Below are 17,222 nucleotides of genomic sequence, written 5' to 3' on the forward strand. Positions count from 1 at the left end.
AAAAAAGGATGGCCTAGAAGGAAACCAAGGCGATAGAACCGAAGAAGAAATCGATCTTATGTTTTTCAATACACGTCATAATTTTTATTTCAGTTAAATGTTTAATAGCATTTGACAAAATTTCGTAAGAAATGGTTAGAAAGGCTTTAAAATAACAAGGCCCTTTACACCTTTGTTATGTTGTGTTTTCATTGACAAGTCAAAAGTCAATCTTTTACGCTCTTTTTGACAAGACTAGTCCTTGACTAGGGTTCTTTTTAGGGGAGAAAAAGATATTTTTTATTTTTATTTTTTTTAAAGCGGAAAGGGGCTAATGACCAAAGTAGTTAATGCCCTAAAAACTCAAAAAAAAAAAAAAAAATATTACCGCAAAAATTATAAATCTTTGAATAGACTTCAATATGTAAATCGCAGTAATAATTTACAAAACCTACGAAATTTAACGAGTACGTAAATATTTATTATGCGACTATGTAACGCAGCCCGAGTACCATTACAAAATGAAAGTAAATTTATTTACTCGAGATGTGATTGGATAGACTAAACAAGCAATATGCCGGCCTCCGTGGCGCGAGAGAACGTGGAGCGTTCTCGACCTTTCATCCGGAGGTCCCGGCTTCGAATTCCGGTCAGGCATGTCATTTTCACAACCACAAAATTGCCATCTTATTTCATCCTTTGAAGCAGTACATAATAGTGATACGGAGGCTAAAAATACATATATATATATATATATATATATATATATATATATATATATATATATATATATATATAATATATAAGACGTAACTACTCGTAAATAATAAAGTATTTATAAATAAATACATTAATAATTAATTGGTTATACGCTTATCACTTTTTATTAACACGAGTAATTAATTATACAAATTGCTTTTACGCTAATTACTACAATAAAAATAACTTTTAAAATAAATATTTTCGATAACTATTACAGAAGCCTGCAAAACTTGGGTTGAGTAATGATTTTTAACTTTTGATAATCGATTTCTACGTACTTTTTAGCGCCGACTCAAAAAATAACCTTCATTTTTTCCATCGCATTAGAACTTTTCGCAGATCGCAAAATTTGTAAAAAATTGAAAAATTGCGAAAATATGATACTATAAAATAGACGTAACACTTTTATTTTTATTATAAATTATTCGGTTTTTATCTTGAACTATGAATTCTTATTGCTAAACAGTTGAGCGGTCTGAAGCGGAGGGGAGGATTTAAGACGACTAGACGACGGGAGAGCTTGGCCGACAGGTTGTGACAACACTTGATAAGATGTAACATGTTTATCGGTATGTATCCGCGCCACTCATGCACCGTGCAACTACTATCGGTGCTGTTTCAACCATAAGCGTGCGTAAATAGAGTTTTTTCCGCCCTCCGTTGTCAAAGCGTTTTTGCCGATGGAAAATATATTTTTAGCGCGTAAAGCAAACTTTCCGTGAAAATGGCTTCAAGAGGCTGAAAAAATTCTGCAGATTCTTTTTATTACGTTAGCGATGAGTTAACGGTGAAAAGGCAAAAAGGAGATATAACAAGTTTCGTTCGACAATTGTACCGCACGTATTTCGGAATGAAAATATGGAATGGAATGGAATGCAAAGTTGGCAGGAGTCTATTACTCCCTACTTTATCGCAGAACGTGGACAGAGTCCCTTGCTGCTGGATCATTCTAATCGGGCTTGTTTTTTAAAAGGTTATTTTTTTTAATCTCGGATCTAATTTTTCAAATTTTGTTTATAATTATTTAGTGTTTTAAGGACGGATGTAATTGCATTCCAATTCTGTTGTTAAACCAGCGTTATCGAAACCATTTTACGGGCCGACCGCGGAAGGCTAGGCTTATAAAGCCTGTCCTCCCGACGTAATTCCCCTTCAGACCGTCCACTGAAGTCCTTTCGGTGCCAACTCTTTAATAGGCTAGCAGGAATACGCCACAACGGGGCACTACCTGTAAGGAGGGAGCAATGCGTCCCCTTTTCCGGAGGAGTCGCAATTGCTGGGTTATTTTATCTTATTGTAAGTTTTGAAAAGGAGAGGATGTTTAGAAGCTCTTCATCCGCTTCTGGTATGGCTGCCCTTCAGGACGCATCTCTGCTGGGCTCTGTTTCGGACTCCAGTCCGTGATGTTGAGACGAGTGGCTGGTCTTCCTTCTTCTTCATCTTCATCTTCTCCCTCTTCTTCTTCCGAAGACCTCTTCGTTCTTCTTTGGCCTGCACTTTCCAAGAATTGGTAGTAACCGAAGTTACATACCATTAACCTTGAAATTCCCGAGGCCCCGAAGGGCTGAACGGGGGAAAGTGCAGGTTTCTTCGTTCTTCTGTGCTGTCAGTGGCTGCTGGGCAGGTGGCTGCTGGGCTTGCGACTGCTGGGCTGATGGCTGCTGGGCTCGTTCCCTCTTTCTTCTTTCTTGAAAGGAAAGGAAGGTAATAGGGAACTTACAGAATGGTGATACCTATTCGCGATCGCGGTTTTGGGGCGGCGATTTTCTGGAGGAAGTAAACAGTAATTATTCACTCCACGTAATCATTAACCTTCAGACACACGTGTGTCTGAGAAGGGGTTGGGGGGACCGCGTGGCTGCAGTGAAGAAACCATTTGTTTTTGTGGTGGCTGTTGGTATCTGCAACAAAAGAAGCAGAAGACACACACGAGAAAAAAAAAATGAAAATAGGAGGTCGAGTCAAAACTCGGGCACCCACCTACATTTGCTACACGCGTGTTGAAGGACGTAGACGGTGGTCAGAGGGTGAACAAAAAACGTTCAGAATAGTGTGGCGAGAGCCGCAAAATCACACCGATAATTGTTACTTTTGTTCGATCTATTTTCACGGTTTCAATGTTTAAGAATAAAAAAAGAATCGTCTATCTAAATACGCCATCCGCTTTACGCTCGATTTCTCGTGGTCCAGACATATCAGTGCCAGTTCCACCAGAAAATTTACCTGAAATAGACGACGGTTCTTCAAAAGCGATTTAAATGAACGTAACATCGAGGAGCACGAAGGAGGAGATAGCTGTGCACCAGAGATTTGCAATCGATCGTTGAGAACACGCTGCAGAAGTAAAAAAAATGTAGGGTGTACCATGAGCTTGAAGGTTCACTTCCTAAATTCACACGTTAACTATTTTCTGAAAGTCTGGCTGCTGTTGGTGAAGAGACGGGTGAGAGATTTCATCAGGACGTGAAAGAAATGGAAAGGAGATATCAAGGAAAATGGACTGCTTTGATGATGGCTAACTACTGCTGGAGGTTACGTGGAAATGAACCCTATAGAGAACGCAGAAGGTAGAGTATATAAGCCGTCCAAAGACATGCGGAATAAAACCGTAAGTATTTTACATATTCGTCATTACAGGTGGATGAAGGATGAAGAGGGAGAGTGGTTTCCAAAGGCAAGACGTACCTCGTACTAATTAAATAAATACAAATTAATTAATTTAAAAATCCACTATAATAGAAATTAAGCTTATTTTTTGACAATTTTCGTTAAAAATTAGGGGTCAATGAGCCCCTCGCACTCCTCTTCAGACCAGGTTTAACGCGTAATATAAGTCAAGAAAGTGAATGTATTATATTAATTTATCGTAAAAAAAGTTTTATATCTATTTTCTTGTATCACATTTTTGCAATTTTTCATTTTTTTTTAAATTTGAAATTTTTTATTTGCGAAAAATCCTGACTCGATAGAAACAAATGAAGGTTATTTTTGGATTCGGCGCTAAAAAGTACATAAGAATGAGTTATCAAAAACAAAAAAAATACAACCGTCGCAGGCTTGTGTTATTAAAATATATACGATAATATGTACATAAACTCGTAAAACGTGAAGTTAATGTACGGTTAAAAATGTCGATTAAATAAATGTTTGTAAAGTACATTTTGTACTTGATAAAATTTCTTACACGCAAATGATAGAATAACAAATTGAATTTGAAAACGAATAATTTCATTAGGGTCTACATTTTAGAATTTATTTTATTTACTCCTAAAAATAATTACCGGTTGCTGTCGGAGTAGTGTCATGGAAAAGAGTAATATAATGGTTTAAGGGTAACCCAAAGTGAATGCTAGTTACCTGCGTTGCAGGCCTTGGTTTACGCCGATGAGTGTACACAATAACAAGACGCTCGTAGTATCAGTTTGTCTGTTACATTGTGGATTTTAAACTTAACGGGATCAGCTCCAACAGTACAAACGATTATTTATTCCTTTTATTAAAGCTGTATTTTTTTTTTTTTTAAAGAAAAAAATCATTAATAAGACCGATTAAGTTCGACAATCACCATTTCTTTCCAAAATCGATAGAAGATAGAAGAATTTTTTAAGTACATGTAAACGTTTCTAAGCGAGTCTGGAAACATTTTATTACATTAAATAGGTATTAAAATAGAGTATTTCCCACAAAAACAAGTATTCCCTTCGTTATTATCTCTATCGCTTTTTGCTTTCTCTCGGCAATAAACCAATTTCTCTACTCTTTCGGCTTCTTGTCCCAAAATACAGCCGTTTGAAAAAACTAAAGGATTAATTGTTCGACAAATACGACAATATCAGAATTCATCGATAGTTTAACAAACCGATCGAGAGCCGACGAACACGACACAAAAATAGTTGTTGATGCGAAGGCAACCGCCCGGTAACTAGATTACCAGCACCCAGGTGTCTGCTCCAGTAACTGCTGTGTGACTTGCGATGACACATTGTCGCCGGTGAGTCGCATCTCGTCAACATTTGTATCTAGCGAGTGTGTAACAATGTACGTAATTTTTCACACAGCAAGCGCCTACCTCGTACAGAGAGAGTTGTCCCTCTTAATCTGGCGCTATTTGTTCTATTCTTCAACCGTAAAAATAGGTAAGATATATCCTGTCGTTAATATAAATTCAATTCTAAACAAAATAAAGGTAAATTACTAGCGTAATATTATTTTTGGAATAAGAATCGTAATTCTAAATTTTTTATCTGTCGTGTACTTACCTGTCTTAACTTAACTGTCTGTCGATCATTTTCAGAAATCCTCAACCAGGTAAACTTATAAATAAACCGGATGGATCAGATGTCTATGGAGGAGTTAAAATCGATTATAAAGGAACAGTAAGTAATAATTAATTAAATTAAACGTACAAATATATACCGCCTTATATTGTTGTTATTAACAGAGTTTAAAATTAATCGATTCTAGAAGAAGAAAAATATAGTTCATAAAGCAAAATTATTGTTAGATTCTTCCATTTTAATATATAATCTCGTGCAAATTAATCGAAACGTAATTATTTTTGTAATATAAATGTTTTACATTTTATAGCGACTAAAAAAATTAAATAAATAACGTTATATTCATTTTTAATAATTAGTAAGTTCTGTTTTAGCTTTAATTAACATTTTAATCTTCCGATTACATTCTCCATGAATCTCCGCATCGTGACACGTGCCTGTATAAGCGATGAAATCATCTTCTCTTTAGTTATACCATCCGTTTTCCTAAGCTTGTCCTTACAAATGGACCGCGGGTTTTCAATGAAACTTATATCGGGTAAATTCAGAGGCCGGTCGAGTACACTTATCCCTTTGTTCACAAAAAATTTGGTCGCCTTGCTTCGGCCACCGTATGAGATTTTCCTGAAAATCTCCACGAACCTGAAGTTTGGTTAACCGGTAACGATAAGTGTTTTTTGCTATTTATCGTACCTTTACCTAGCACAGTGATTCCACCCTATTAAAAGAAAAACAATCCCAAAACATCTTTTTTAGAGGATGCTTCTCGGTTTGGGGGATAAATTTCGGATTCGATTTTCATAATCGGCTCTTCATAGATGCTGTACTCCTATTCTTATTTGGAATTGTCAGAAAATAATTTTTTTGTCCAGTCTTCCCGATTCAAAGCTCGTTACAGTAATTTTTTTTTTTTTAAGTATTACTGTTATTTTGATGATAATATTAAAGGTTATTTTTTCTTCGTCTACCTCCCACCAGCCTCTAAAAATGAATCGTATATTGCCGGCAATATGCGATTTATTGCTGCTGGCTTTTTACTTACGGCATTTGTAGTAAAGGTGAATTTTTAATGTGCGATTACCGATTATATTTTTAGAGTAGGTGTAGATTTAATTATTCTCTAAAAATGCTATTTAAATGATGGCAGATTTGTTATGTTCTTTTAGTCGTAGTCGGGTTTTCAAAGAAACTGTATTCGACTAAATAATTATTAATTCGGAATTATAATAGCAAATAAATTATTTCAGGCGGTGACACCTAAGAATTTCTTAAACATTCTGAGTGGCAACAAAGCAGCGCTTACAGGTATCGGCACTGGACGAGTGATTGAAAGGTAAAATTATATCACTTTTTTTTATTTTTACTGTTGATAATTTTGATATTTCTTAGCGAGCCCATTGAAGAAAGTAGTAATAAAACTATCGAGTTATTAGGAAACTTGTTACTAGTTTTGTTCAGATTAGATTATCTAAGATTTGCTATGTTTTTACCCCTGATGACTGGAGATGAGAATTATTTAAAACTAAACTTTTTCATCGAGATTAAAATTAATTAGATTTTAATCTCAGCAAATTTAACAAATGTAATATTCCTTTTTTTAAGTTAGAACATTATGAAATGAAAATATCAAATTATATATATATATTTTTTGTTTGGTCTTCAGTCATTTGACTGGTTTGATGCAGCTCTCCAAGATTCCCTATCTAGTGCTAGTCGTTTCATTTCGGTATACCCCCTACATCCTAGAACCCTAACAATTTGTTTTACATATTCCAAACGTGGCCTGCCTGCACAATCTTTTCCTTCTACCTGTCCTTCCAATATTAAAGCGACTATTCCAAGATGTCTTAATATGTGACCTATAAGTCTGTCTCTGACAGACTTATAGGCGATATATATATATATATATATATATATATATATATATATATATATATATATATATATATACATAATAATGGCTAGCCAAACCGAACCGCACACACACATTCATTTTTTTAAACATATTTATCATTTTAATAAATATTTTTATTATTTGACGACATATTTTTATATATGGAATTTTTAACTTTTAACTTTAACTTCCCATTTGATTTTAAATATTAAATTAAAAATGGAAAAACAGTTTTTTTGTTTTAATTCAACTTTGATTTGAATGGATTTAAAGTTTATATCCGAAGTTTTAACAAATTATGTTTTATTGCGTTTATCGAGATTTTGTTTTGTTAATGCTGTGTATTTATAATACGTAATTTTAAGTGAACGATTAAAAGATCGGATCGATTGAAGATGCGGGAAAATCGTGAAAGTACTCTTGCGTATATGTAATGATGTAAGGTAAGTGTCATCCTACCTGATTTAATTTTATTCTGTACTTGGCGGATCGAGTTATTTATTCGTATTTGTATAATAGTACAGAACAATAAGAGTCTTAAAATCGACTTAAAAAAATTAATATTAACATTTATATAAATAATTTGTGAGTTACTGCAAATTCAGACAGAAAATTTGACGGTTCGTTCTAAATGCGGTAAAGTCGGTACAGTCTTTTGGACTGTACCGACTTTAGTATAATATGCAATAATTATAGTAAGATGCTAAAATTGTATATCGTTATTTAACAAAATCGTCTAAAGTTTTTGGATAAGGTGTCCTAAAATAAAACGATAAAAAGCGGTATAAATATCAAATTAAAAGGCATACACATCAAATAAAAAAAAATCACTCTTCTTCTAAAATTATTTGAAATTAAACCTTTCTAAAATACTTCCTAGATTATTAAGAATGTCCGGAAAGCAAACAAAATTAATAGCTATAAATTATAAAAAAGTTAACGTTATGCAGAAGCGTTAAATTTTAAATCTATAATTGTATTTGCTTCAAAAGGTTTTTTTATAACTTCATTCTTTTAAGCAGCAGTCAATTCGTTATGCTATTACCTCAAAGTAAAAAGGATATTCTGTACTTTGAGTTTTTTAGAAAAAAATAATAAAGAGAACATTTTTCTTTTAATGTGAAGAGCGCTAAGATAAGGAAATAAACTACTAAATACAAATAAATAATAATAATGTATTAAATTAAACTGTAGGAGGCTTTTCTCATTAATTACCTTTTTACGTTTCAGATGTTACCTGCTTAAATGTTTAAGCGTTGCGATACCATTAGGTTTTAAGTATATAATATCTACAAAATCTTATTAAGAATGTGATAGGATGACGCTATAAAAATCAGTTGTTTTACATTTTACAGTTTTATGTAAATTTATTAAACTATTATTCTATTTTAAGAAAGATATCTAAGAGTATATTACTTTATTGTGAAAAATTAATCCGCCGATTAACGATAGTGCGTTCAGAAAGTCGCTGCACACTGGAATTATGGAAGCGTAATGATGAAACGTTCTTAATTATTACTTTGTATTTTTATTTCATTGTTTTTTAGAAACAGACATTACAGTAACTCGAATAGTTTATGAAACGTATTGAAAATTACTTCCTCCGACATCGATAAAATAACATTTTAACCGACCGATGAACTGGAACGTTTCGTACGTATACCGTTATTACGGTCGATCTTGCGTGGTCTGTTTCGCTGTTCCTCATATAAAGTAATATGAGCGAGTCAGATCGGGCTATCGTGCAGGCCACAAACCCCTCGAAAAAATGATTCGTTCACAAAAGACGTTTCGTAAAAACGTCATCGACCTGTTAGCTGTGTGCACTGTGGCCCCGTCTTGTTGGAACCGACCGTGATTGATTTCCGCTTCCGTTAACCGACCGATGTACTTCGTTAAAACAACAAAATAAAGATCACCGTTAAGTGTATTTTCAAAAAAATTGGACCGCAATGCGCGTTCTACTCGCACCGACCCGGACTCCAATTTCGCTTATCGTAAAGATTGTTCGTGTAATTCAAGGGGGTTAGTTGTCGATCGCATTCGTGGTATTTTGTGAATTAATATACCCTCCCGGGTGAAACCACGCTTCATGTGCAAAAACCGTTAAAAAACTTTACGTCGAATTACGGTCGATAAAATGTTTAAACCGTTGTCGGTCGGCAGTTCTTGAAAGCGCATTAGTTTGTAGTGGAAAAGTCTCGGTTCTTTTCTTCCACCTTTATGTGCGGCAGCAAGTCCGATAATTTGATGCTGTGCTAGCTTACGCATCGAGTTTGATGGATTTTCGGCCACAGCAACCGAAATATCAAGCGGATTTTGTTCGTTTAGTTTAGACGGTCTTCCGCTTGGACCGGCGTCTTCAACAGAACCTACCGCACGAAATTTTTCTATAAGAGTTCGAACCGCATCGCGGTGAGAAACAGAAGTATTTGAAAACTTTTCAGAAAATTCGCGCTTCACTAAATCGGTATACTTGCCGCTTTCACAAAATACGTGTTCGACGAAAAAAATGCGTTTCTCTACCGAACAACCGTTACGTTTCTTGCGACTATTGATTCCGATAAACGAAACAAAACAAAACGAAATAAAGCACGTCCAAGACGACTCGACAACTGACGTCTTGGTTTATTACTGAGCAGCGCCTAACGAACAACAGGGGTACCAACCTAACGCCAAAAGATCAGAATGCGCCACATAATTTTAAAGCGTACTGCACAGCGACTTTCCAAACGCACCGCGGTATGATTTAGGATAAATATGATTCAAACCGCTTCTTCAAGTAGTTTGGTCGTAACATTCTACCTGTAAGTTATAGTTATTTTTAACCGAAAATTAAATGCGTTTCGGTCGTTCAAGATGTTATAATCTCAGAACAAGATGTCAGTAAACGCTAACTGAAGGTAGTATTTTACTACCTATTAAGATATTGTAAATCGCTGAACGATTACACGAGGAGATTAATAACCGATATTCAGAGATGATGTGAAAAATTCATCGCACAATCTGTATACATTTCTTTTTACGAATTAATTAACCGCATAAGCTTGAAGCTTGTAAGCGGAAACATGAAAATGAAAATTTTGTAGTATATGAAAAACGCCATCCCCGACTGGCATTCGAACCCAGGGCCTCCGGATAAAAGGCCGAGACGCTACCGCTGCGTCGTGAATCCTAAAATCGTTTTCTATTGTATATTTTATTAAATAATTCGTTCCGCAAACTACTTTTTAATAAAAAACTAATTTACCGTTTAAATAATAAATTAAATTAAAATAATTATATCGTATTAAAATACGATAAACTAATACACCTGTTATCATGTACGCTGAAAAATACGATAGTGTGACGAAACATATAATAGAAAACAGTTTTAGACTCTACTAATAAGTTTTTAAAAATAAGAAAAAGTTTAATAGCAAAATACCAAAGTATTTTTAATCTTAACGGTAATTTAAGATATCAAACTAGATTATACCCTTTTGAACCTGTCGCTCCAAAAAACTAGACTTGTAAAAACGCATAAACCCGGCTACCTTATAGTATTTCCAAAATATTCGATAACATTCTTAGGATAAAAATAAATTTGCATTACAATTTTAATGTAATAAACGGATATGAATTTGTAAATAAATTTAAAAAGTTGACGGTTGGAAAAAAGACTAGGACGGTAAGTTCGATATTTATCCAAAACAATTCCTATAACAAAAATTAAACCGCTAAATAATCATGAAGGTCCTAAATTTATTGATAACTAGCAGAACCGGCGATGCTTCGCTGCTGCTAGATTAAATGAACACAATTGAAAGTTTGATAAATATTAAAACACTGAATATCACAGAACTTGGCAAAATTTAACCTTTACTTTATCGCTTTTCCATTTTCCTTTTTTTTTCTTTTTCCCGGGCGTAAATCGGTCCGATAGATTTTTAGTCTGTAGCGGACACACATATGAAGAAAGTCTTCATATGTGTCATGTGTACAACACATGACTTCCTTGTACGCCTATTAAATTACATATGCGCATTTTTAAAAATTAAAAGTACATAAAGTTTTATTTCATTAATAACATCTGATATTTTTTTATTTTTTATCGTTATTATTGAATTATTATTTATCGTAAAACTTTTTTAAATCGGCGGTTAATAATTATTAATAAATTAATATATTTAAATTCAAAAGGAGATGAAGTCTGATTCGAACCGATATCCCTTCCTCTTGTAAGATCCAAATATTTCATTAGGCTATAACTGTAGAGCAAATGAAAATTTTTTTTTTTTGTCTTCAGTCATTTAACTGGTTTGATGCAGCTCTCCAAGATTCCCTATCTAGTGCTAGTCGTTTCATTTCAGTATACCCTCTACATCCTACATCCCCAACAATTTGTTTTACATACTCCAAACGTGGCCTGCCTACACAATTTTTCCCTTCTACCTGTCCTTCCAATATTAAAGCGACTATTCCAGGATGCCTTAGTATGTGGCCTATAAGTCTGTCTCTTCTTTTAACTATATTTTTCCAAATGCTTCTTTCTTCATCTATTTGCCGCAATACCTCTTCATTTGTCACTTTATCCACCCATCTGATTTTTAACATTCTCCTATAGCACCGCATTTCAAAAGCTTCTAATCTTTTCTTCTCAGATACTCCGATTGTCCAAGTTTCACTTCCATATAAAGCGACACTCCAAACATACACTTTCAAAAATCTTTTCCTGACATTTAAATTAATTTTTGCAGTAAACAAATTATATTTCTTACTGAAGGCTCGTTTAGCTTGTGCTATTCGGCATTTTATATCGCTCCTGCTTCGTCCATCTTTAGTAATTTTACTTCCCAAATAACAAAATTCTTCTACCTCCATAATCTTTTCTCTTCCTATTTTCACATTCAGCGGTCCATATTTGTTATTTCTACTACATTTCATTACTTTTGTTTTGTTCTTGTTTATTTTCACGCGATAGTTCTTGCGTAGGACTTCATCTATGCCGTTCATTATTTCTTCTAAATCCTTTTTACTCTCGGCTAGAGAATTACTATATCATCAGCAAATCGTAGCATCTTTATCTTTTCACCTTGTACTGTTACTCCAAAACTAAATTGTTCTTTAACATCATTAACTGCTAGTTCCATGTAAAGATTAAAAAGTAACGGCGATAGGGAACATCATTGTCGGACTCCCTTTCTTATTAGGGCTTCTTTCTTATGTTCTTCAATTGTTATTGTTGCTGTTTGGTTCCTGTACATGTTAGCAATTTTTCTTCTATCTCTGTATTTGAACCCTAATTTTTCAAAAATTCTGAACATTTTATTCCAGTCTACGTTATCGAAAGCCTTTTCTAGGTCTATAAACGCCAAGTATGTTGGTTTGTTTTTCTTTAATCTTCCTTCTACTATTAATCTGAGGCCTAAAATTGCTTCCCTTGTCCCTATACTTTTCCTGAAACCAAATTGGTCTTCTCCTAACACTTCTTCCACTCTCCTCTCAATTCTTCTGTATAAAATTCTAGTTAAGATTTTTGATGCATGACTAGTTAAACTAATTGTTCTGTATTCTTCACATTTATCTGCCCCTGCTTTCTTTGGTATCATAACTATAACACTTTTTTTGAAGTCTGATGGAAATTCCCCATTTTCATAAATATTACACACCAGTTTGTATAATCTATCAATCGCTTCCTCACCTGCACTGCGCAGTAATTCTACAGGTATTCCGTCTATTCCAGGAGCCTTTCTGCCATTTAAATCTTTTAATGCTCTCTTAAATTCAGATCTCAGTATTGTTTCTCCCATTTCATCCTCCTCAACTTCCTCTTCTTCCTCTATAACACCATTTTCTAATTCATTTCCTCCGTATAACTCTTCAATATATTCCACCCATCTATCGACTTTACGTTTCGTATTATATATTGGTGTACCATCTTTGTTTAACACATTATTAGATTTTAATTTATGTACCCCAAAATTTTCCTATCTTTCCTGTATGCTCCGTCTATTTTACCAATGTTCATTTCTCTTTCCACTTCTGAACATTTTTCTTTAATCCACTCTTCTTTCGCCAGTTTGCACTTCCTGTTTATAGCATTTCTTAATTGCCGATAGTTCCTTTTACTTTCTTCATCACTAGCATTCTTATATTTTCTACGTTCATCCATCAGCTGCAATATATCGTCTGAAACCCAAGGTTTTCTACTAGTTCTCTTTATTCCGCCTAAGTTTGCTTCTGCTGATTTAAGAATTTCCTTTTTAACATTCTCCCATTCTTCTTCTACATTTTCTACCTTATCTTTTTTACTCAGACCTCATGCGATGTCCTCCTCAAAACTCTTCTTTACCTCCTCTTCCTCAAGCTTCTCTAAATTCCACCGATTCATCTGACAACTTTTCTTCAGGTTTTTAAACCCCAATCTACATTTCATTATCACCAAATTATGGTCGCTATCAATGTCTGCTCCAGGGTAAGTTTTGCAGTCAACGAGTTGATTTCTAAATCTTTGCTTAACCATGATATAATCTATCTGATACCTTGCAGTATCGCCTGGCTTTTTCCAAGTGTATATTCTTCTATTATGATTTTTAAATTGGGTGTTGGCAATTACTAAATTATACTTCGTGCAAAACTCCATTTTTCGGTCCCCTCTTTCATTCCTTTTGCCCAGCCCGTATTCACCCACTATATTTCCTTCCTTGCCTTTTCCAATTCTTGCATTCCAATCTCCAACTATTATTAAATGAAAATAAGTACCGCTTATGATATATCGTTAAAAAGCTCTCGATGAGGGCTGCTTATTACGGCAGTTAAGAAAAAGGTAAAAATCCAAATTTTTTGACGCTTTCGGTCCAGTCGATTGTAATCAAAACGGGAAGGTGCACAACTAGATGTTACAAAATCCAAAATTTCAACATCCTACGGCTAATCGTTTTTTAGTTATGCGAGATTCGTACGTAGAGCCGTCACGCCGAAACTAGTCAAAATGGATTCAGGGATGGTCAAAATGGTGATTTCCGTTGAAATCTGATAACCGAAAATTTTCGGGATCACAATACTCGCTTTACTTCGTAGAAAGAAGTAAAAATTTGGTTTCTTTAATGTTTTTGATCGCCTCATTAATAATAATCATTCTATATCAGATATTAACACTAATTTAGAAATATTGGAAATTAAGAAAGGAGATATAAAAAATAATAATAATAAAAATAATAAAAATCTAGATATTTTGGAAAAGTATTATATATATATATATATATATACATAGACAGGAATTCAACTGGATCAACATGCAAACGGAATTTGAGGACACTTATAAAAGCTGCAATATATAGCAACATTTTTGAAGTATTACATAACATTTTATTTAATAGTACAGTACTACATACAGTATTGGCTGGCCATATACATATAGTATGTTTTTATTTTATTTTAAATTGACGTCATATGTTTTTTTTAATGTAATTTTAATATTTTTAACTTTTAATTTTAATTTCATTTTTTATACTTTAATTTTTACGTTTAACGTGTAATTTTTTACAAAGTATGTTATAGAAAAATATCTACAGATATTTTAAGATGCAGGTTACCGCAAAAATACTTTTGTAGAATCATATAAAAAAAAGGTGAGGTTTTTTATTTTGTTTTCTGTACTTGGGTGGATCACATTGAATCATACACACACACACATATATATATATAACACATGCATATGTGTAAAGTGTGTGTGCGCACACACACTTTTGGGCGCATATAAATATATATATATATATATATATATATATACTTTTCCGCCCCACTTTTTTTGATTCCAAACTGATGAGCAATAATCAGCTATAATTTTAACGCGTATGATTTTATTTTTATTTCAGTTCTTCAAAGGATCACGTGTTTGTAAACTTTGCCGATCACGGTGGTACTGGAGTTTTATGTTTTCCGAATGAAGATCTTAGCGCTAAAGATTTTATTAATACCTTAAAATCATTAACCCAGAAAAAGAAGTACGCTAAGGTAAGCGGCAAAACATTTCATTCTTTAATTTAACGAGAGTCGATTGTGATTTTTATTTAAAGATTTATTCTAAGCGGTCTATAGAAGCTACTGTGCGTAGCTTCATCGATACAAGTTTTTCTATCGTCTGGAAAGCGAATTAAAGAAAATTTTTGAAATATTATTTTTAAAAGTTAGTTTTTTAAGTTGTAATTTTGATATCCAGGACAAGTTACGTTTGGAAATACGTAATTATTTTTAATTTTCCTACTTGACGCTTATTTTTGGAGAAAGTAATTTATTTATTTTATTCCTATGAAAGTAAGAGAAAGTGGAGTCGGTGAAGAAGCTTTATTTATGGCGAAAGCTAACCCGGCTTACACGGATTTTATTATTTTTACCTTAATTTAAAAACTATTTTACGTAATTATTATTTATTTTAATTTTTATCGCTTGAAACGTTTGACTGAAGTCTGTCTTTAGCTAATAAATCTTAAAATATAATATTTGCCAAAAAGGGAATGAAACCGTCTTTTTGAAAGAAAAATGTCTTTAGAGAGCTATTTCAAAATTTATTTACGACCGTTCGACTTTTCTTTTAAAAAAAGTACGAATTAAGTTTCATCAAAACCAGAGCGACTTTTTCCGAGAATTTTTTTCCGAGTACTTTTTTAACGGTGTATATTTTACGAGTTACAATCTACAAAAGGAATATTTGATCGAGGCTCATTCGTAAATACTAAGCCTAAGCGAAAATACAAAGATTTGATCGCGTAAATTCTTATGCGAGATTAAAATAAGTCCGTTATGAAAGTTTTTAGCTGTTTTTCGCATGTAATACCACATAAGTAGAAAAAATTGTGATAAACATAAAATTGTAATAAAATTTTGCTTTAGTCGTGCGTGTTACTTGGATAAAGTGAAATTTTAATCTGTTTTAAGCGACTTATGAACAAAATTTATAGTCTTAGCGCCATTTACAATGAAAAAAAATTTCTACTCGCTTACCGATGAACAGTGTAAAACGATAAAATTGTTTATACGGTCTTTAATATATGCAAAAACAACCGCTTAATTTTTAAAAATGACAATTCAAAAGAAAACTCAATTATCGTCTAATTTTCACTCGCATAAACCACGCCACAATCTTTAGCCAAATCTAAATTAGCGGCAAGATATCACTTTTTGCTGAAAAAACCTACTATATATAATTTTTACACATTCACTTACGATAAAATTACTGTAAACCGTCTGTTAAATTACTATTTCTTTAATGGAATAGGGAGATTTGAGCAGCTCGTAAAATTTTTATTCTCACAGTCCAAAAGCAAATTATAACTGCCTGCTGTAAGTATAATAGAGAAGTGTAAAAACCATCACCACGTCCTAAGTTGTAGCGCTTTTATAGTTTGCCTGGTAACATAATTTAGAAAGATTAAATGCAATCAGAAGAGTTGTTTCTCCTTTATTCCATTTAATAATAACAATGATAATTGTAGTATGAAGGACTGTTTAAAGAATTCAACAGTTTTCTTTTTATTATTTTTTCTACTGATTTCACTATTTTCATTCCTTCAAATATTCTTCCTACCCTCATTATCCTTAGTTATATGTTTAATATATTTCAATTTTTATCCTCTATACGTTCCTCTAATTTGAAATTAATTAAATATCTATGTGTATTTATGAGATTTCCACAAATTTCTTTACTCCCCTATTCATCTTAAAACTTATCGGTCTACCTAATTTTAAACATCCTCCTGCAAAATTCCATTTCCAAGGCTTCTATTCTTTTCCGTTAAGATTTTCTTTTTATCCTTATTTTATTTTCATCAAGTGTTCCGCTCCAGACGTGTAATTTTCAGAATATTTTACCGACTCTTAGTTAGTTGTTTGATACTAGAGATTTTTTCCTTCTGTGGAAGCTCTCCTTATTTATAAAATTTGCTTTATTATTTTTATCTTTTAATTTATCGAGCGAAGCTGGCAAAAATTAAAAATATTTACGTTTTATTGTATTACATATTGAAGTAGTATTATAAGTTATTGCATTTCAAAAAATTTCAAAAGGTAGTTTGTATTCTTATGAAAATACTAGTATCAGTAAAGCAAATAATATCGGTTAACCGATATACGTCATTAAAATGCAGACGACATTTTTAACGATTAATTATTAACGTATAAAATTTGATTACAATTTTTAAGTTTAGAATATCATATCGTTATTACAAACGAGCAAAAACATATTAATGCTTGAAAGTGAATTATATATAAACAATTTATAATTACGCTTTATCTGTTAAAGATATTTTGTAAAGATATATTCTTAAATT

General features: G+C 32.9%; 1 protein-coding gene across 1 annotated transcript in view; it reads left to right on the plus strand.

Annotated features, from left to right (window-relative positions):
- Positions 1–17,222, plus strand: part of LOC142325662 (legumain-like) — a 41,520-nt gene that overhangs the window by 9,359 nt on the left and 14,939 nt on the right. Inside the window, exons 4-6 of the mRNA XM_075367692.1 lie at positions 5,036–5,117; positions 6,266–6,351; positions 14,772–14,910. Of these exons, the coding sequence (XP_075223807.1) occupies positions 5,036–5,117; positions 6,266–6,351; positions 14,772–14,910 (307 nt within the window). The remainder of the gene's footprint in view (positions 1–5,035; positions 5,118–6,265; positions 6,352–14,771; positions 14,911–17,222) is intronic.

This window comes from Lycorma delicatula, chromosome 5 (genome assembly GCF_047948215.1).
Source record: "Lycorma delicatula isolate Av1 chromosome 5, ASM4794821v1, whole genome shotgun sequence".
Taxonomy (NCBI): Eukaryota; Metazoa; Arthropoda; class Insecta; order Hemiptera; family Fulgoridae; genus Lycorma; species Lycorma delicatula.